The sequence below is a fragment of the Pongo pygmaeus genome, chromosome 2 (assembly GCF_028885625.2).
Source record: "Pongo pygmaeus isolate AG05252 chromosome 2, NHGRI_mPonPyg2-v2.0_pri, whole genome shotgun sequence".
Taxonomy (NCBI): Eukaryota; Metazoa; Chordata; class Mammalia; order Primates; family Hominidae; genus Pongo; species Pongo pygmaeus.
The window spans coordinates 180,141,367-180,162,987 of NC_085930.1; the positions used below are offsets into that span (position 1 = coordinate 180,141,367).

General features: G+C 38.8%; 1 protein-coding gene across 1 annotated transcript in view; it reads right to left on the bottom strand.

Moving 5' to 3' along the window:
• Window positions 1–15,823, bottom strand: part of SLC2A2 (solute carrier family 2 member 2) — a 30,246-nt gene extending 14,423 nt beyond the window's left edge. Inside the window, exons 1-3 of the mRNA XM_054479686.2 lie at window positions 15,748–15,823; window positions 7,596–7,688; window positions 3,559–3,821 (exon numbers count right to left, since the gene is read on the bottom strand). Of these exons, the coding sequence (XP_054335661.1) occupies window positions 3,559–3,821; window positions 7,596–7,688; window positions 15,748–15,762 (371 nt within the window). The 5' untranslated portion in view covers window positions 15,763–15,823. The remainder of the gene's footprint in view (window positions 1–3,558; window positions 3,822–7,595; window positions 7,689–15,747) is intronic.
• Between the last annotated feature and the right edge of the window lie 5,798 nt (window positions 15,824–21,621).

The window sequence follows — 21,621 nt, forward strand, 5'->3', positions numbered from 1 at the left end:
AATAGGAAAGTGAGGTACACAGAAAACCTTTTTTGCAGTCAAGCAGATAATGGTAAGGCCAATAAATGCCTGAGTAGACAGGTGTGAAAATGTTTGTGCCAAAAGAAATGTGAACATCCTTGTTATATTCTATTTCACTGCTTCAAACTTTGATAGGTGGGCCTTTTCCATGCAAGTATCTTTAACACCAACCAAACAGAATTTTTTTTTCTGGAGCATAAAACTATAAAGTCACATACTGCAGTGACTGTCTAACATTCACGTGATAGGCTAAATCATGTCCCCTGGCAGCCTACAGCATAATCCCCAGACTCTGTAAATGTTACGTCACATAGCAAATGAGATTTTGCAGATGTGATTGAGAATCTTGAGATGGGGAGATTATCTTGAATTATTTGAGTGAATCCAATGATGTAATCACAAGTGTCCTGATAAGAGTAAGGTAGAAGAGGAGCAGGTGATGTGATGACAGAAGTAGAGATTAGAATGTTGTGCTTCAAAGATGGAAGAAGGGGCCACAAGCCAGAGAACTATAGTTGGTCACTGCAAGCTGGAAAAGGGCAAGGAATGCATTCTTCCCTCAGAGCCTCCAGAAGGAACCAGCCTTATTGACATTTTGACTTTAGCTAACTAAAACTGAGTTTGGACTTTTGACCTCCAAAACTATAAGAAAACATATTTGTGTTGTTTTAAGCCACTAAATTGGGGATAATTCATTACAGCAGCAATATGAAATGAGTATAGGGAAACAGAGTGGTTTAGAGCTGGCTAGCCCCAGAGCTACAGAGTAGAAAAACAGTTTAAGGGGTGTTTAGTAGTTTAGACTATTGTGAAATGCTTTTTATCTATACAGGGACAGAGGGCAGGCAAATTCAATAATTGACCTTAACAAGTTGTTACCACCTAGCTAATGTCTCTTTTATTAGGGGGAAAAAAGATAAAAAGTCATAAAAGAAATAGGCTGGAAGAATCTTTGATGCCAGATTGCCCTAAAGTCCCCCTTTCCCTACCACCAAAGGATGCAGGAACACTTTATATAATTTAAATTCTTTTAACTTCTGTTCAGATATTAGAAATGGCCACAAATAAATACTTTTAAAAAATGCATGAAATAGCTGAATCAGGGAAAGAGAAGCTTAATTCTACGTAAGCATATTTCTTAAAATCTGACTCTAAATACTTCAGATAGTATAGGCTTCATTATTGTGGTGGTCATCGTCATCATCATCATCATCATCATCATCATCATCAAAATGAGGCCACATTTGCTGTTTGCTTAATAAATGTCAGGCATTGTTTTAAACCTTTTATATTTGTTGTCATTAAATCCTCACAATAATGCCATGAGGTAGGTATTATTTTTGTTTTCACATTGCAGATGGGAGGAAAACATCTTAGAGAACCTAATAACTTGCTCATTTTCATACAGCTATTAAGTGACAGATCTTGGACTTGATCTGTGTGAAACGAAAGGGTAATGTTTCATTTTAATGAGTTCCATTTTTGATGGGAAAGAATGCATGCCTTCAAAGGCAAGCTATGCATCGCTTCCTTTACTCATGGTGGTGTGGATTGCACAGACCATAGTTTTCTCTACCATACCCTGGTAATTAAACTGTAAATGCACAGGTTGGAAAAAGTGGCCTTGCAAACCCAAAACTATAAAATGGTGGCCACAGACATCTGTTGACTATTACACAATTGCAAGGAAACACTTTTTTTTTAAAGGCAATAATGGAAGTATTACATTTTTATTTATTTACTTTTGACTGGTGGATAAATGACACTGGTAATAATGAAAATCATGTCTCTAGAAAGATAATTTTATGGGGATACTGATAACTGTCTTAATTTTGATGTTGAAGTTATGAACTTTTGGGCTGCTTTTCAAGGGGGATCATTTTATTACTAGAAGCTAGGAGAAACCTCACTTTTTGTTTACCATAGGTCATTTGATAAGTGGTCATTTGACATTGTTTTGGGGTATAACCATTGTTGATGCCAAATCCTAAGATTTCAGAGGGTTTGTATATTGGCTCCATTAAGTGTTAATTAAATGTAACACTAATTAAATGTTTTAGGTTAAGTCACTGAACTCGTCAGAATCTTACCTCTAAATGAGGGGCAACCAGGGTTTACATTTTTTCTTCAGGAATGAGAAGTAGTGTAAAATATCAGTAGTTGCTATAAGATTTGTGCATATTTTAGAACGTAATTTAATTTTGCTTAATTTGATTTACTTAAAAATTTTTTTTAAATTATTTTTCGTTTTTCCTTTTGTCTGAGCCCACTTGCTAGGGAATAATTTAATTTAGCAATAAATAATTAATCTAGAGAATTTTCCATTTACTACTTAAACCAACTTGATACACATTGAAATTATTTTTGAATTTTTTTAAATGATGAAATTCAGTTTATTAATCTGTATTTTACAGATTCTTATTTAAAGTTCAACTGAACATCAGAAAGTTGATTAAAATATAAGAAATTGACCACTGTCTTTTATGGTGGAGAAAACTCCATTTCAAACAAAAATAATAATAAAACTTGGGTTACCATGATATTGTAGTTAAGAGAACTTATAGTCATATTATATAAAAGCTCCAGTATAAGAGGAAGAGTTATCAGAATTTTAATAACCGGAGTGCTAAAAATTATAATTTATAATAGGAATTGAAAAAACTAAGTGAATTGTAATCCAGAATTATTAAACTAGTTGCCTAAATTGTTATTTACATCTTTAAAGGCATTTTCACTTTCTAAATTTTTCATGTATTATTTTTATCATGAGAAAAAAAGGTAATGCACAAAAGGTGGGCTCAAATAGGAGAAAATCTAAAAAATAATCATTTGATATTCTGGTTTTATCTCCTCTTTATATAGGGTGGGAAATCCTAACAACTGTAGTACGTTGCATGAATAAGTAAAATTTCAGGGTAAAGGAGTTCCACTGATACTTTTAATCCAAAAAACCTAACAGAAACTCAAGTGATAAATGGAGGTATCTCTTGCTTCATCTCTGGTTGGGGCTTTGAGATAGCAAGCAGTACCAGCAGCCAGAAACCGCATAACAAATACATTGGGCAATTGGGAGTTGGGGATGTTGACTGAACCTTTGGACTTGACTGATCTGAGTGCCAGATTCTAATTTAAAAAGGAAAAACTGGATGTTTGAGACATAGTGTGATTTGGTGAAGCAAACAATGGACTCCCAGGTTAAAAACTCTAATTAGTCTCTTCTGCTGAGTTCCTGAGTTAACTGTTTGTGTAGTGGTCTCCTAGTATATTTTATAACTTACAAAGCTAGAGGATCAAAGCAATTATCTAGAAATACACACAAAACTCATGTTTGGTATAAATGTCTGAACAATTAACCAAACTGTCACAACAGCTTTTTTCATTGATTTGATCTAACACTGATATGCCTCATAGGGTCATGAGTTGAAATAACAACTCTAAAGCTATTCCACAAGAAGAAAGATAATATTTTTTAAACAAATGTTAGGAAAATGAAAATATGAAAGTTTCTGTTTATGCTTATTTATGAAATTTGCCTACCTTCCAAGTGTGTCCCCAAGCCACCCACCAAAGAATGATGCAATCATTCCACCAACTGCAAAGCTGGATACAGACAGGGACCAGAGCATGGTGATTAGTTGAGCAGCTGCCACAGCCTCTTCCTCAGCCCAAGGGGTTGGTTTAGGGTTCATTGAGTATGAGATTGTGGGCAGTTCATCTGTACTGTTGATAACATAGTTGTTGATAGCTTTTCGGTCATCCAGTGGAACACCCAAAACATGTCTATAGTGAGACATTATTACCTAGGAGATAAAGAAAAATAGCTTTACTATTTCAAACATTCTATGTATTTTTGTTTCTGTCTTTAAAGTGTTTGTCATGTGTTTAAATAGTACCATCTCAATTATGTGTTTTATATACATATAAACATGGATAGATTTGTTTACAGTTGGCCATATCCTATAAAACAAAGGTTATAAATTACATTGCCAACAAGAACCAGGCAGGAACAAATAAATGAAGGGAACATGTAATACTTTGATGACTAGGGGATTAAAATACATTTTCTACTATTTGGGACTAATAGTGAATGGTCAGGATTGTGGAACTAGAGGAGCAGGAGGAAGCTGCAAACGTGAAACTGGTGTTGGATGACCTTTAACTTTTTAACAGAAAGTCAGAAATCTGAGTTTTTATGTAAATTTTTTTGAGTTTTAAATATTGGCAACTATTGAAATTGAAACTATTCTGCAGGCTAGGCCAGGTGCGGTGGCTCACACCTATAATCCCAGCACTTTGGGAGGCTGAGGTGGGCAGATTGCTTGAGCTCAGGAGTTTGAGACCAAGCTGGGCAACATGGTGAAACCCTGTCTCTATGACGAATACTAAAAATTACCCAGGCATGGTGGCACATGCCTGTAGTCTCAGCTACTCGGAGGGGCTGAAGCGAGAAGATTGCTTGAGCCTGGGAGGTTGAGGCTGCAGTGAGTCAAGATGGAGCCACTGCACTCCAGCCTGGGTGAGAAAGTAAGATCTTGTCTCAAAAAATATATATATTCTGCAGGCTAAAAAGATACATTTTCATGCTAGTGTTACTTCTGCACAGCAGGATTTAAATTGACTTATATACATATTTCAACAGAATCATAAAAGTGGATATAAGAAAAAAGACTGGGAAAGTTAAGATGAGGGTCAAAAATAAAGTTAGCATACAGAATTCAAACACTAGGTGGTGTATCTTTGTTGGAAGTGAGCTATAAGTTTACCAGTAAACTTCCTAGCCACCAGGGCAAAGAGAGGAAAACAACCGGGTATATTATTGATGAATTCCTAAGATAACAATAACTTAGTGGCCCTTGAGAAGGTATTGAGACCTGAAGGAAGTTTCTCCTGTGGGTCCTCATAGAGTTTAAGTGTGTAACAGAATGAACAACATTGAAAACTAAATTTCATGGAGCCATATTTTGTAATGTGCTTCATATAATTCAGATGAATTATAGGACATGGGAGGAAGATGAGGCCATCCTCCTCCCATGTCATTCCTCTCAATGATGATTTGGTCACTATTTAGCATCAGTGAGCTGGGAGGGTACTCTCTGAAAAGGACCTGGAATGCAGCTGCTCTGGGTTACTAGTTATGGGCAAAGGCCTATTTGGTAATGCCGGCTGAGTGAGGGGAAGAATTGAGCATCCTCTTATAAAAGAAGTCTGATCAAGACATTTGCCTCAGACCGGGTGCCGTAGCTCATGCCTGTAATCTAGCACTTTGGGAGGCCAAGGTGGGCGGATCACTTGAGGTCAGGAGTTCGAGACCAGCCTGGCCAACGTGGTGAAACCCTGTCTCTACTAAAAATACAATGAATTAGCCAGGCATTGTGGCTGGAGCCTGTAGTCTCAGCCACTCGGGAGGCTGAGGCAGGAGAATTGCTTGAACCCAGGAGGCAGAGGTTGAAGTGAAAATCTCCAGCCTGGATGACAGACAAAAACATTTACCTCACTAGAAGGCTGCCTTATATGAATAATATGCATAGAAAAAAAAAGCTGGAGGAAATATCCAAAATGTTCTCAGCAAATAATTATGGGTATTTTTTTCTAATACTGTCTTCAGTAGGCATGTGTAATTTTCATAACCATATGAAAGTGTGATTTTAAAATCCTTTCAAATAATCCTAAATGCCATTCAGCTGATTAAAAAAAAAAAGGGCTTAAAAAATCATTCTTATTTAATGGTGTTTCAGCAGCTCTTTAAACACAGAAGGAAGGGCCTATATATAGAGAGAGCACTAACCTGGACGCCAGTATGGGGATTGCTGTTTTCAGCTCTGGCTCTGGGACTTGGATTGAAGGAGGTGAAACCTTAGCCTAAGCTTCCCTCTAAGACTGGAGGGGATGGTTTAATTTTTTCTTTTCTTTTTTTTTTTTTTGAGATGGAGTTTTGCTCTTGTTGCCCAGGCTGAAGTGCAATGGTACGATCTCAGCTCATTGCATCCTCTGCCTCCCGGGTTCAAGCGATTCTCTTGCTTCAGCCTCCCGAGTAGCTGGGATTACAGGCATGCGCCACCATGCCCAGCTAATTTTGTATTTTTAGTAGAGACAGGGTTTCTCTATGTTGGTCAGGCTGGTCTCGAACTCTCAACCTCAGGTGATCTGCCCGCCTCAGCCTCCCAAAGTGCTGGGATTACAGGAGTGAGCCACTGCGCCCTGCCAGGGATGGTTTAATTAATGATGTGATAAGGTCTTCCACAAAAAGAGAAGGGGCTCTATTAATCAAGTCATGGTGATGTTGAATGTTAAATTGTTAAATGATGTTAAATTCTAGGAAACCTGCTAAATTGGCATGTGTTGTCATCACCCACACAAAAGAGATATGACCCTTGTCTCTTGACCCCCAGCACTATGCCCTGGATCTCTCAGCCTGCCACACTCCTGATGATTGTAGCACCTAATCGGAGCACGTCTTTCAGCAGGAAGCAGCCCTTTACAGGTGATGGATTATGGTCAGCGCATATTTCACATATCCACACCCTGCAGTATCTTTCATTTTCCTTGGGGCCCAATGTTCTAAAAGAAGCAGAGGAAATATAATGGACTTACAGAAGGCACCCAAAAAGTGTTTGTACCTTCACTTTATGCCACCTCTTCCCCAGGTTCCTCTTCTCTCTCTTTCATTAATTCACCCCTGTTTATTGAGTACCTTCTTTATGCCAACTACTGTGCTTGGCACCAGTGATAGGAAGAGGGACAATTCATCAGTCTTGCCCTCAGTGACCTCACAGTCTAGTTAGAGCAGAGGAGAATGAAGTCGTGGTTCCCCGACTTATGGGCTGGGGGAGCTGAGAATAACATACCTCTCCCATGTATTCACTGAATACCAGAATAGGGATGCACGAAATATATAAGAAAAATGGTTGAAATAACTTGATTAAAAATTCACTCAAGGAGTCATCATGGAGAAAATCCAAACTTTGTTGAACTTCTTGAATATTATTCTAAAGTTTTACATTATTTTACTTTGGGTTACCTATGGGAGACAGGAATGGTGGGGGAAGGACCATAATCTCTTTTAGTTTAGGGCTTCTTAAGGTTTTAATATAGACTGGAAGTGGGCATAATAAGATTGTTGAGAGGATCCAGTTGGGGAGATCATATGTTAAAGTACCTGATGAAAATAAGCAGGTGCTCAAAAAATGTGCCCTGAGTGAAACATATCCTTATTCCCTGGCACTTTTCATTCATGTATGGCTGAAATCTCTGAATGAATGTTGCAATAAGCTCTTTTTTTTTTTTATTAAAGAATATCCTTCAGCACATGATATTCTGCCTGGAGTTTTCTGTGAGCTCAGCAAACAGCAGAGTCAGAGATTAAGAATTATTTATTGCCTCCTCTTTTTTTCCCTCTGCGATTGTTGATTGAGGAGTCAAGGCCAAGTTATCAGCTTTGGAACAGTGCACATCGTACCTGACAGGGAGACTTGTGTCTCCCACGTGGACACCCTTTATCGCTGTGTATGAGGAACATATGGTATCTATCACTGACAGAACTTGCCAAAAAGAGAACTTGTACATATTTCACTTGCCTGTTGAGGTGCATTGATCACACCAATGTCATATCCAAACTGGAAGGAACCCAGCACAGTGGTGATGACAGTGAAAACCAGGGTCCCAGTGACCTGCAGGGGGCGAGACACAGGGCAGGGAAACACCAGGCAATTTTAGTTTCCCATCTTTCTGTCAGGCTGCAGCTTGAACTTCTTACAGGCTCCACAGGCTGGTTCTTTCCCCTCAATATCGATTTGCAGTATGCCCTGTGCTCCAGGCTGGCAGGTGCTGTTCATACAAGAATGTGAGCCATTCATCATTTCCCCTATGCTGCTAAAACTCAAAGAAGTTTGGGACAGCTTCTTCCAGGGAAGGAAACAAACATTCTTTTCCATATATGTGTATGAGAATAGCATACCTCTCCTGTCTATTCACCGGATATCAGAATAGGGATGCATAAAATATATGAGAAAAATGGTTGAGATTACTTGATTAAAAAAATCCACCCAAATAGTCATCATGCAGAAAATCCAAACTTTGTTTTATATATATATATTTGTTGATATATATGTATTTATATATGTATTTATATATATGTATTTATATATATGTATTTATAGATATATGTATTTATAGATATATGTATTTATATATATATATTTATTTATTCAGAATCAGGACTGAGAACTAGAATAGCTGCTGACGGAAGGGAGCCGCCAAGATAGAGCTATTATATCATTGGGAGCAGTAAAATAAGACACCAGTAATAAAGAAATGGGGAGCTCTGTTGGACGTTGCTATGGTGACAAAAATACCCATATAAGAGGCATTAGCTAGCCTTTATCATGTTCTGCATCAACATCCAGGGAAGGGTACTTTTCAGGATTTGCATCTAGTTCAGCCTAGAGTTGTAGGATAAGGGCCACTGTTTTCTCCCCAACTCCCCAACTCCATGTAGCTACAATGAAACTGTAGAAAAGGGGCAGAACATTCATCCCCTTGAACTCATATTTACATGTGTAACTATCTTAGAGAAATCACATCATGTATACAGATACTTAGTGTAGCATTTTTTTGTGCATGTGATAGCAACATTGTAGAAAGAACCCAAACATAGTTCAATGGGAAATAGTCAAATAGATTCAGATATATCATAATACATACATCAGATACATGTAATATGCTATGCAGCAGTTAAAAGGAATAATATGATCATGTGTACTGACTTATTTTTAAGTGGCGAAGGAAGTTATGTAATCTAATGTTTTTTAGAGGCTTAAACATGAGTTTGTTTGATTTAAAAAATCAAACAGTTATTTGATTTGTGCATGATGTATATAATTCATAGAATGTTTTCTTGAAGAACAAATGAGTTGATGGTCCTTGAGGAGGAATGTGAGGTTGGAGAAGGAGAGTGAAGGAAATTTTTTCTTGTATTCATATGATTAGACATTTCATAAGGAAGATATTTCATGTACATCTACATAATTTAAATTTTTAAAAAGCTTGGGATATAGTAGGAACTTTGTTGTGTAAATGAATGAGTCACATCAACATGGATTCCAGTTCTCACTCTCTTAGTGGGTATGTGACCCAAGCCACTTTCCTTATAGGAGCTTCAGTTTTTCTCTGAATTGTGGGGTGATAGTAAATCTCCTTACCCTGGTATAAAACCCCAGTATAAAGAATAGCAAATTAGCCAGGACCCCTCATTACCCTGAAAAGCTAGAGATCAGAAATTTCACAAAGTATTACCACAGAACCATTCTGGGAGCCCTTGAAATTATTTAGTCCAGTGGTTCTAAAACCAGACCCTACTTGGAGAGCCTGTTACACATGTAGCTTCTTGGAGACAGCCCCAGATCATCTACTGGATTAGAATCTCTGGGGTGGGGACAGGGAATCTGTGGGTTTACAAAGCTTCCACCCCTTTCAGATATCTGTACAGATATAGGGGGTATCTATACAGACTTTCCCTCCTAACACTTCTTTCTCTGAAAGAAAGGACTTCAAAGTTGACCCAAAATATATGCTTATATGATACATATATATTGCCCAAAAGAATAATATATATGTGATATATAATATTGTATAATATGTTTATTAGATATAAATTGGCCAGGCATAGTGGCTTACACCTGTAATCCCAGCACTTTGAGGGACTGAGGTGGGCAGATGGCTTGAGCCTAAGAGTTTGAGACCAGCCTGGGTAGCATAGCAAGACCTCGTCTCTACAAAAAAATGCAAAGATTAGCAGGGCATGGTGGTGTATGCCTGTAGTCCCAGCTACTCAGGAGGCTGAGGTGGGAGGATTGCTTGAGCCCAGGAGGTTGATGCTTCAGTGAGCTATGATTGCACCACTGTCCTCCAGCCTGGGTGATAAAGCAAGACCCTGTCTCAAAATATATATATTTATTTTATATATTTATATATCATTTACATCTGATATTTATCACTTATATATATATCATTTATATCTTACATATAAGATATATTAACATTTTATGTTTATTACACGTGAATTATATATATTATACATAAAATGCATACACATACTATATGATATATAGTCTATGTGAGTATGAAAGATTTTGAATTTAAAATCTAAAATGTAACTCGACATCTAAAACTCAGTGGCTTAGATAGCCAAAGCTAAGATGGGATTTTATTTACTTAGTTGGTGGTTTCTCCTCAAATCCTTTTTCCCTTCAAGCTATTTCCAAGGATAGGGATTTTCATCCTTTTTACAGGTGGTAGCCGTTGTCAGAAGTGATGGGATAAGGAGTACCCTAGGAGGGCTTTAACCCGCTTCCCTCATACTCCATCACTAAAACCAGGACAATCTGATGTGAGATGCAATGCAAACAGATTCAAAGCCTAATACTACTTATGCTTACTGCATGCCTGTTCACTATGTGGATTATCTCATTTACTTCTTATATTAGTTTTCTATTGCTGCCGTAACAAATTACCACCAGTGCAGCAGCTTAAACAACACAAATTTATTTATCTTAAGGTATAGCCAGGCACGGCAGCTCATGCCTATAATCCCAGCATTTAGGAGGCTGAGGCTGGAGGATTGCTTGAGGCCAAGAGTTCAAGACCAGCCTGGGCAGCATAGCGAGATTCCCCATCTCTACAACAACAACAAAAAACATCTAAAGGTGGGAAGTCTGGTATAAGTATCACTGGACTAAAATCAGGTTGTTGGTAGGCTGTGTTCCTTTCTGGAGGTTGTTGGAGAAAATTTGGGTTGATGATGGAATTCAGTTCCTCTTGGTTATATGTATAAAGTCTGTCGTTTTGCCCTGGTTATAAACTAAGGGCCATTCCCAGCTCTAGATGCCACCAAATTTCCTTGGCTACTGGTATCTTTCTTTCATCTTTATAGCCAGTAATGGGCAGGTCAGGTCCTTCTCATGTTACATCTCTCTGGCACTGACAAGTAGCTGGGAACGTTCTTCCCTTTTAAGAATTCATAGGATTAGATTTGACCCATCAGGGTAATCCAGGAAAATCTCATCTCTAGGTCTATTACCTTAATCTCATCTGTAAAGTCTTTTGCCACATAAGGCAAGATATTCCCAGGTTCTGGCAATGAAGCTGTGGACTTCTTTGGAGGACGATTATTCTATCTACCACATTCTTCATGGAAGCACCATTAATGTCCCCATTTTATAGATAACTAGATTAGTTTAACATCTCACAGCTAGTAAATTAAAGAACAATGACTTGGTTCCAGATCTTATGCTTTTAACTTCTTGGTTATTTTGCATCCCTCATTAGTCAGATACAGACATTCAAAAGCTAAGCACATCTGAAGAATCTAGGACCATAATCTTTATAAATTAAAAAAGCTAAGAGCATACATATCCACAGAATTTACCACTCGTGGGTGTTTAGCTGTTTGGCTTCAAACACCCAGAAATCTCAACCACATTTTCCCACCACCTACCACACAAATCCCTTTTCCCCCACCTACCAGTAGAAACTTTTGGTGAGGTCTCTGGACAAAAGTCCAAAAAGGCAAAGCCTACTCAATTGCTCATCTGTAGCTGAGTTGAAGAGGATCCTCAGGGTCTTCCCACCACCAAGCCCAAGACAACAATATAATTCCTCAATCTCATCCCTGCATTTTCTTTTCTTCTGTGGCACTTGGTTTCTTAGTGACTGCCACCTCCTACTTCATCCCTGGATTTCTGCTCTCTGGGGGTTCTCTCCCTGTCCCTCTACCATACAAACATATAATTTATTTCTCCTTATTTTAAGAGTCCAATCAGTAGCCATGCTAATGGTGAGCAGGGGCGACACAGAAATTGAAGTTGGGGTGATAGTGATAGCTGCAGCAGATGTACTCCCCTGTCATCTCCATTAGTTCACCCCTGTCACTTTACATACACAGCCTGTCACAAAGTTTCACATTACTTTGACAAAAATGAAAGCTTATTTTTAAAGATGCTGGATCTCCCATCTTATTTCTTTCCAATCAAATTGTTCTAAGTCCTTACTATAGAAATTCTGGAGCTGCCTCTAAGATCAGTTTCTCATTTTATTAGAATAACAAAAATAGCAACTATGAAGGAGATAGGAGAGTTTTTAAACGTTTAGAAATCTTAGCGTGTTATTAAAGTCCTTATCCTCTGGCCTTCCTGGTTTCTTTTTGAGGGTTGACTGTGGTCCTGCCACCCCAGGGCCTGCAGTTCCTTATTTTAACTCCTCAAGATAGAATTTTACCAGGTTGATCAGATAAGGAGCAATCTCATCCATTTTAAGCAGGTCATTTGAATTTCTGAGAATTTCCAACAAAAGTGATTATCCCAAATATCAAAATCTCTGAAACTGTTTAATGGCATTTCCTTTTGCTTTCTTTTTCTTTATCTTTTATTTTCAGGTTTAATTCCCCTCTCTGAACTCCATGTTAAAATGGCTCCCACTCCTTCGTCTTTTCTTTCTTCAATGTTGTGAAATGAAAAGAAGTAATGTTTATAGTCAGCTTTGTATGTGGCTTGGCTCTAGACTTGATCAAAGGAGGTTTTGTTTCTAAGGGGAAATTTCCGAAAATGACCAAGTCTTAATAAGCCCTGTCAACCTTCATTCATCCACTCTAATGTCCGAGAAGTTGACATAAGAAAAAGTACATAAGTGCTACTGAAAATAGCAAGAAATTAGAGAGGATCTTAACCTGTCCAAGTTCTGAGGTTCTAGATGGTTTGCCTGTTTTCTCAACAACCCTGTAGGTAGGAATTATTATTATCATTTCATATATGGGGGAGCTCACATGGGAAGAGTAAACAGCTTGTCCAAAGGCCACATACCTAGTAAGTGCAGAAGATCTTCAAGACTTTTAACTTCTTCATAGGCTACGAGGTGTTCAGCTTGCACTTTAAAAAATGCTGCCTTCATTAGGAGCTTAATAACTTTAAGTTAGAGAAACTAGATTCTATATCCAATTTAAAATATGCTGCTGGATAAATGTGGAAGGGTAGAATAAGCAAATGGCTGAACTTCAACATAAAACAGAATGTAGTGTTTATATTGTGGCTTATAAGTCATATAGGGTCTATTAGAAAAAACAAATAGATGTGGGAGTCAGAAAAGCTCCAAAAGAGTCCCAGCTAGGCTCCTAACGTCACTGAGCCTAAGTTTCTTTGCCTATAAAATGGGTATGAAACTAGTTAATGCATAGGATTACTGTAAAAACTAAGATAAATAATGTGGTCTTCCTATAAACAGTAAAAGGGCTACAGAACAAATGCATCTTTAATCATGCTTTATTATCTCATTCATTTCTTTTGTCAAACAGCCGTGTGTCAACTTTTCATACTTTACCAATACTCTTTGCAATACCACAAAGTACATGAAATTATTCCTATTTTAGAGATGAGGAAGCCAGGGATCAGAGAGGATTAAGGAGCATACCTAACACCACACAGCTAGTGACAGATACTGTAGTGTGGGAACCCAGAGCTGATGGTCTTAAACCCCACTGCTAACCTAAAGAGCAGATTTTTCCAGCAACTACTGATTGACTAGGTAGGGAGGAGAAGCTTATACCCTTTTCTTTAAACTACATGTCTCCAAAACCTAAACCAAAGGTGATCTTGCATGCAACTTTGGAAAAAGCCAGGGGCTTATCAAGTCACAGAATTTTTAAGTTGAAAGAGACCTTAGAGAGCAATGGATTCTTGTCTAATTCCTCCATTCTTCAGTTGTAGAAACTGAGGTCTCACAGGCCAAGTTGTTTATGTCATTTGTCTGATTTCTATGAGAATTTTGGACATATTCGGAGTGACAACTCAGGTCTCTTGACCCCCATTCCTTGCTTATCCTACTTCTTTCAAAGTCTGGATAGATTCACAAAGCTGAAAAACATTGCACTACCTCAGTTCTCATTCTTTCTGGGTTCCATTGTTAGGCAGTTCCTTGGTTATCAAGAAAAGATCTACAACGTAATTTCAAAAGCCCCTAAGAAAATTAATGATAGTTTTGAATGAAGCTTGAACATCTGCTATGTGCCAGACACTGTGTTAAGCACATTACCTTCCTTTTTGCAGTAGCTTTCAAACTTTAGTTATTTGATTATTACCTTCATGAATTTTGCCAAATCTACATACCATCTATGTAGTTGTTAACTTAATGTTTGTCTTTATATTGACCTTAAAGTTCTAACTACTTTAGCTTTATCCTGGGCTGTAATACTCATGAAATCATGATGTACTAATTCTTCTTTAAATACATATTATATAAATGCTATATAAATAGCGTTTTATATTTAACTTTAAATATAAAACATATAAATAGTGTTTATATAATATGTATTTAAAGTGTTTATATTATATTTATAATATAATTTATATTATATTTTGTTAATTTATAATATAAATACTATTTATATAATATGTATTTAACACTATTAATAATTGTATAACTATTAACATTAAAATGTTTGTTGTCTAAGCCTCTCTAATATCATCTCATTTAATTACTCCCGAACTCTAAAGTACTAGTATAATCCCTGAATATCCCATATTATATCACTGAGCTCAAGTTTCTTTGCCTATAAAAAGGGTATATTCTATCCCAATATGTTCTTGTTTTCTTACAATAGAGAAAACCCAAAGCTCAGTTAAATAACTTAACCCAGGCCTCACAGCAGGTTAGTGACATTGCTAGAACCCAGATCCAAGTCTGGCTGACTGGAAAGCCAGTGCAGCTAACCATGCCATCTAATGACATGAAGGAATGTTCAGCAGAGTACGTTGGACCAGATCAGAACTTAAAGGTGAGACTCTACAGGGCACAGATTGATTAACTTGTATTATTGTGTGTACAGGGGTGGGTGAGTTTATTTAGGAACCACGTATAAGGGAGCAAGGTCACTATATCCTTTATATTTTTAAGTTTTTTTTTAAGTATCATATCTAGAGAGAAGTTGAAACAGTAGTGCAGTGATCATTCCATAACCTTAGCCTTTATTCACCACTGGTTAACATTCACCAATTTGTTGAACTCTCTCACTCTGTAGTGTTTGTGTGTGTGTTGTTTTGGCTGAACCATTTACAAATAAGCTGTAGATATTTGTGTCATTTCACCCCTAAATACTTTAGCATGTACAAAGAACAAAGACATCCTCCTACATAATTAGATACCATTATTATATCCAAGAGTGTGACATTGATACAGTAATATTAAGATGTAGCCCATATGTAAAATTTCCCAACTGTCTCCATAGTTCCCTTATTGCTATTTTTTTCTTCCTTCCACAATCTAAATCATTTGTTGCATTTGATTGTCAGTTTGTCTTAATCCCTTTTAATCTAGAACAACCCTTCTACCTCTTTTGTCTCTCCTGCATTGATGTTTTTGAAGATTCTCGATGAGTTTTCATGATTAAATTTAGGTCAATCTGCCCTTTTTTTTTTTTTTTGGTTAGGAGGGGACATATTTCTTTAGTAATATGGTTATGCACAATTACTTGAAAAAACTTATGCAGACTAGTCAGTTAACAGAGCAAAAATCCATAAAACCCCAATTACTGAATAAGAAACAGTTTTTCAATTGGCAAAGTAAAGAGAATTAATTTTGATCTGTGGTAGCTACACCCAACCTCCCCCAAATCCTCTATATGACTTGAATGTATTCCCCTATCTCCTGAAAACCAGACTTGAAATGAATATAATGCTGCTTTACCTTATCTTCTGTCATTGTACTAGTTGGGAGTCCTCCTGTCAATTCCAGGTCTTGTGTGAGTGTGGCACATGCACCTGACTAGCTCCTGCCTGTTTATTAGCAGCTCTGCCTAGGCCTAGTTATGCATTGCAGGAGGAGGAGCAAGGAGAGGGAGGAGTTGGGCTACCCAGACCTAAGAGTCCAAGTCTAATCTTCTCAGCAGCAGCTGAATATTGATGGGAATCTAATCAATAAGTGCTTTGCCTCAGCAACTTGTGGCTTCAATGCCTTTGTTCCGCTAGGAAAGAAAATGGGAGCAGGTCCCTTAGGCATAAGTTTCAAACCAGAGGCAATTACATTTCAAGGCATGTGTTATGTGGCTGTAATTGGGAGCCGGTGAAAAGAGAAATCTTTGGAGTCTTTTATAGAAGATGAGATATGCTGAGCTGCTGTGCTGTGTTGTGGAGCATGGGAGGCACACTGCACTCTGCTCCACAGAGAATTAGTGCTATGGTGTTTCTGTTTAGAGCTGGGCTGTGTGGCCGGAGACCATTGTTGACTTGAATGGTTACCTGGATGAGCTTTGGATCGTTAGGGACTTGGGTTTGAATCTCAACATTTTACTGGGGAGTATAACCTTAAGCAAGTGGCTCACTGTGACTTTTCTCTGATTAGTTTTTTATTTTTGCCTGATAAAATAGAAATAACACACATTTTGTTTTGTTGAGTGGATTAAATGAGATAATATGTGAAAGTGTTTGGCATAGTCTCAACATATGATAAGTACTTAGCAAATGGCAGTTGTTATTACTGTTATTATTATTGCTTCATATATGTCAAGAAGCACTTGCTGGAGGCTTTAACGCAGAGTTCTCAAATAAATCTGCTCATATGGCTTGATCTTGGGCCTAAGTATCCCTTATGATATCCAAACCCTGTGGGGGTTCAGGAGATATCAAATTTATTGAGCTTTAAGTATGCATGGCAACTGGGGCCACAGATTGCACTGAGGCTCAAATGGAACCAGTTCCCAGCAGAACAAAAATGTAACAAGCAGCAACAGAATGAGGGGTGTTATGAAGAAACAGGGTGAGAAAATGAAGGATTAGAGGAGATTCAGATTTCCCCTTTTTATTTTGCCACCCTGTTTTCATTTCTGTCACCTCTGCAACATGACAAACCTGAAATGTTTGGTTTGAGAAGGTAATTCAATTCAAACCACAAACTTTTACTGAGCCCAGCACAGTTCCATGCTCTGAGATGATTGAGATAAATAAGTCACAGCCTCCTCTTGCTAGGTGTTTATAACATATAAGATGAGACATATGTAATGCAGACACAATACAATAATTTCTTAGTGGAAAAGCGTGAGCAAATATTAATAGTAATGATGGTTAATCTTTACTGAGGTCTTGCCGGGTGCCAGGTGCTGCTCTCAGCACTTGACATGGATTAACTCGTTTAGTCATAACATGAGGTGCTCTGTGTCATAGTGCCAAGCTTTGGGGAGCAGCTTTGAAGTCAGACTTTAAAAAGCCCAGGTAGCCACGCTGACTTTCCGCATCAGTTTTGGCTGGTGATGAGCACGCCCAATTGCCAGAGCGGTCCACAGTCAGGAGCGGTTCCATGGCATTTGCCAGTGGCATGACATTCTGCAGGAAAGCGTCTCTGTGCCGCGTCATAAATGATACGGGTGTGGCTTACCAACCTTTGTCTTTTGAACCTGCCTTTTCAGAAACGGAATTTGCCTTGAGTGCGCGGGCGGCCAGTGAGCCTTTAACTTCTTGTGCTCAGCCCCGGACGGCCGGCGCGGAGCACAGCGGCAGGAAACCATTCCCTTCTCCCATTGGGAGCGCGACCCGCCATTCACTAGCGGGCCTTCGGGGGCACACTGATCAGTTTCCTCAGGTTCAGCCAAGGCCTCTATGGTTCTGCTCTTTCTCATAAATGAATGAGTAATCTCTGCACCATCTGGGATGTGCTAAAACTTTATCTCCGTGCAGGGAAGGGGTGCGATTCATTTACATTGATGCTCTGATTGCTTTTGCCCGCGGAGAACTGATAAGCGATTCTAGACTTTCAGGAGAGCGTGTCTTGGCGCCCACCGAGGAGCTGCAGGTCGTTGCACTCCTGGCTGTGGTGAAGTCAGGCTTTTCGCACTTTGCCATTGGAGTGGGCGCTATTCAATAACGTGCACCACTGCCTGCAATCACCCGGAGATTTCCACTGGGCAGGGCGAAACCAGCTCTGTGTGGTTGTTCTTTAGGCTTCATACTTTTAAACCCTTTAGGTCACATTCGGATTACTTCGCTGAATAATGTAATCTTAGTGGATGCCAGAAGTTCTAGGTGGTGACAGGACTGAAAAGAGTCCGCCCTCCCTCTCCCCTTTTTTTCATTGTCATCCTTTCCTTCGGTAAAATAAGAATAGTTTTTTTTTTCTTCTTCTTCCATAAATGAGGAGGGGAGAGTGGAGAGATAAACCAGCTATTTCAGCATGCTGCATTCCTCTCCAGTTGGGTCAGGTGTGGTTAAGTGCAAAGGCATCTCCTGGGAACAAATTAAATGAGGTCAAACTTGGCCAAGCCAGGAGTACAAGAGAATATCGGAAGGTCCCAGTCCCTGAAGGACAGTCAGTGTATTTTAAGATTTTTGAGCCAAATTTGTCCCCATTGTAGCTTGCCAAAAAAGAGGGCAAACTCTTTACATCCTCTTCTCGCCCTCTCCACACCCTCTCCCTAGATATCTCTGTGGTCTGCATCTCTTCCACATATGTCTTCACAGCCTCCTACCTGGCTTCCCTGCTCCCATCTTACCCTGCAGTACCTTCTTGACACAGTAGTTAAGATATATTTTTAAAGTTAGATCATAATACACTCCTGCTTAAAAGTCTCCAAAGGCTTCCCAATCACCCTTAGCAAGAAACCAACGTTTCTCACGACAGCCCAAGAGGTTGACTTGACATAGGCCCTGCGTGGCTCTGAGACCTTCTCCCCTTCCCCAGCCACACTGGCCTCAGACTCGTCTAATATGTTCCATGCTCAGCACCTTTGTACTCAATGAGCTTCTGCCTATAGCCCTTCTCCCTAGATTTGTATGTAGCTGGCTCCTTCTCTTCATTCAGATGATGGCTTAGTGAGGATTCCCTAACTAGGCTTCTTAAGATAGATACCACCTACTTTCTCCACCTCATCCCTGGGCCAGTTACTCTGCTTTATTTTCTTCCTAATGCTTATGCTTGAAATTTTATTATTTGCTTGTCTATTATTGTTTGCCACTTTCCTGCCAAAGCTAAATTCCATGAATGTGGAGACCTTGTTGTTATCCCCAGTGCCTAAAACAGTGCCTGGTACATAGCAGGCACCCAACAAGTACTTATTTAATAAATTAAGTCCAAAAGGGTTGTCACGTGCTTTCTTGTGTTGCGGGGGGGAGGGTTATCTCAGGCTGGGATTTGGACATTTATTGATTTAACATTCAGTAAATGTAGTATTTGCTGAACATTTTGCTAAGCACCGGTTATAACAGTGAACAAAGCAGAGTAGAGTCTCTCCTCTTGTGGGGCTTACATTGTATGAAAGAAACTAAAAGAGTGCTGGGGAAGAGAACGGGGGCACCCATTTTAGAAAAGGTGCTCAGAAAAGTGTTCTCTGTAGGGGTGCCTTTTTGGTTGAGATCAAGGCCTTGTAGGCTATAGGAATAAGTTGGGATTCAAGTGAAGGGCAATGGGAAGTCACCAGAGAGAACTAAGAATGGGAGTGGTATGATCCAATATATGTCTTAAGATTACTCATGCCATTGAGTGAGGGGTGGATTGGATGGGAGCATTTGTGGAAGAGGAGAGGTACAATTGCAACATTTCATGCTTGCTATTGACCACCAAGGCTAATAGTGGTAGCAGAGAAAGAGAAGTCCACATTCAAGATATATTTTGGTGTGTAAAGTGATAGGACTTGCTGATAATTGCTTTTGGGAGAGGATGGAAAGAGAGAACTCAGGATGATAGGTAGTTTTTTTTCTTTTTCTTTTTTTTTCTTTTCTTTTTCTTAGAGATGGAGTCTTGCTTTGTTACTCATGCTGGAGTGCAGTGGTGCAATCTGGGCTCTCACACAGAGTTTTTTATGTTCTCATGAAAAAACTCTGCCTCCCAGGTTCTAGCAATTCTCCTGCCTCAGCCTCCCGAGTAGCTGGGATTACAGGTGCATACTGCCATGCCCAGCTAATTTTTTTGTATTTTAGTAGAGACGGGGTTTCACTGTGTTGCCCAGGCTGGTCTTGAACTCCTGAGCTCAGGCAGTCCACCCTCCTTGGCCTCCCAAAGGGCTAGGATTACAGGCGTGAGCCACTACTCCCAGCTGATAGTTTTCTTACTTGTTAAACTGGGATGACTGTGATGATGCTATTTAATAGTATGGGTGCAGAATTGTTTAATCATCTGAGTGGCAATCCAAGTTTATCTTTCAGACTTCAGAGAAGGCCACTATAAAATAATCAAAACAGGTATATTCTGTTTTACTTTAAAAACTTAAACTTTTTGTCAGGCATAGTGGCTCATGCCTATAATCCCAGTGCCTATAATCCCAGCAGTTTGGGAGGCCAAGGTGAGAGGATTGCTTGAAGCCAGGAGTTCAAGACCAGCCTGAGGAAACATAGTGAGACCCTGTCTCTTTAAGAAAATTTTTTAAAAAAATTATCTGGGCATGGTGGTGCACACCTATAGTCCCAGCTACTTGGGAGGCTGAGGTGAGAGGATCACTTAGGCCCAGGATTTTGACGTTACAGTGAGCTATGATTGTGTCACTGCACTCTAGCCTAGGCAATAGAGTGAGACCCTGTCTCAAAAAAAACAACAACAACGACAAAAACAAAAACCAGAGTTTTTGAGATAATTGTAGATTCACATGCAGTTCTAAGAAATAACACAGCCCATGTATCCTTTACCCAATTTTCTCCAATAGTAACATCTTACAAGACTATAATACAATATCACAACGAGGATATTAACCTCAATAGTCAAGTTACAGAACATTCCTATCACCACGAGGATACCTCATGTTGCCCATTTATAGCCCCACCGAATCCCTCTTACCCTTACTCATTCTTAAATCTTGGCAATCACACATCTATTACATGTTTATAATTCTGTCATTTCAAGAATATTATAGAATCATATAGTATATGTGTTAGAGTTCTCCAGAGAAATAGAAGCAATATAATGTGTGTATATAGGGAGAGACTTATTTTAAGGAATTGCTCACATAGTTATGGAGGCTTGTGAGTTCAATATCTGATGGGAGAGGCTGGTAGGCTGGAGACTCAAGAGAGACTTGCATTTGAGTCCGAAGGCAGTCTGCTGGAAAACCAGGAAGAGCAGATGTTGCACACAAAGTCCAGAGGCAGTCTGCTAGAAAATTCCTTCTTGCTCAGGGATGTCATCCTTTTATTCTATTATTTCAATGGATTGGATGAGGCCCACTCATATTAATAATCTGATTTACTTAAAATTCACTGGCTTAAATGTAAATATTATCTAAAAACATCTTTACAGAAACATCCAGAATAATGTTTGACCAAATATCTGGACAGTATGGTTCAGTCAAGTTGACACATAAAATTAACGATCACAGTATATAACCTTCGAGATTGGCTGTTTTCACTCAGTGAAATTCCTTCAAGATGCATCCAACTTGTTGTGCATATCATTAGCTTGTTCCTTTTTATTGCCAAGTAATATTCAGTGGTGTGGATAGATCACAGTTTATCCTTTTACCTTTGAAGGACATCTGGACATCTGGGTTGTTTCTATTTTTTTCCTATTAGAAATAAAGCTACTGTAAGTATTTGTATAAAAAACTGTGTGTGTGTATGTAAATCTTTTCTTTGGGATGAATGCAAT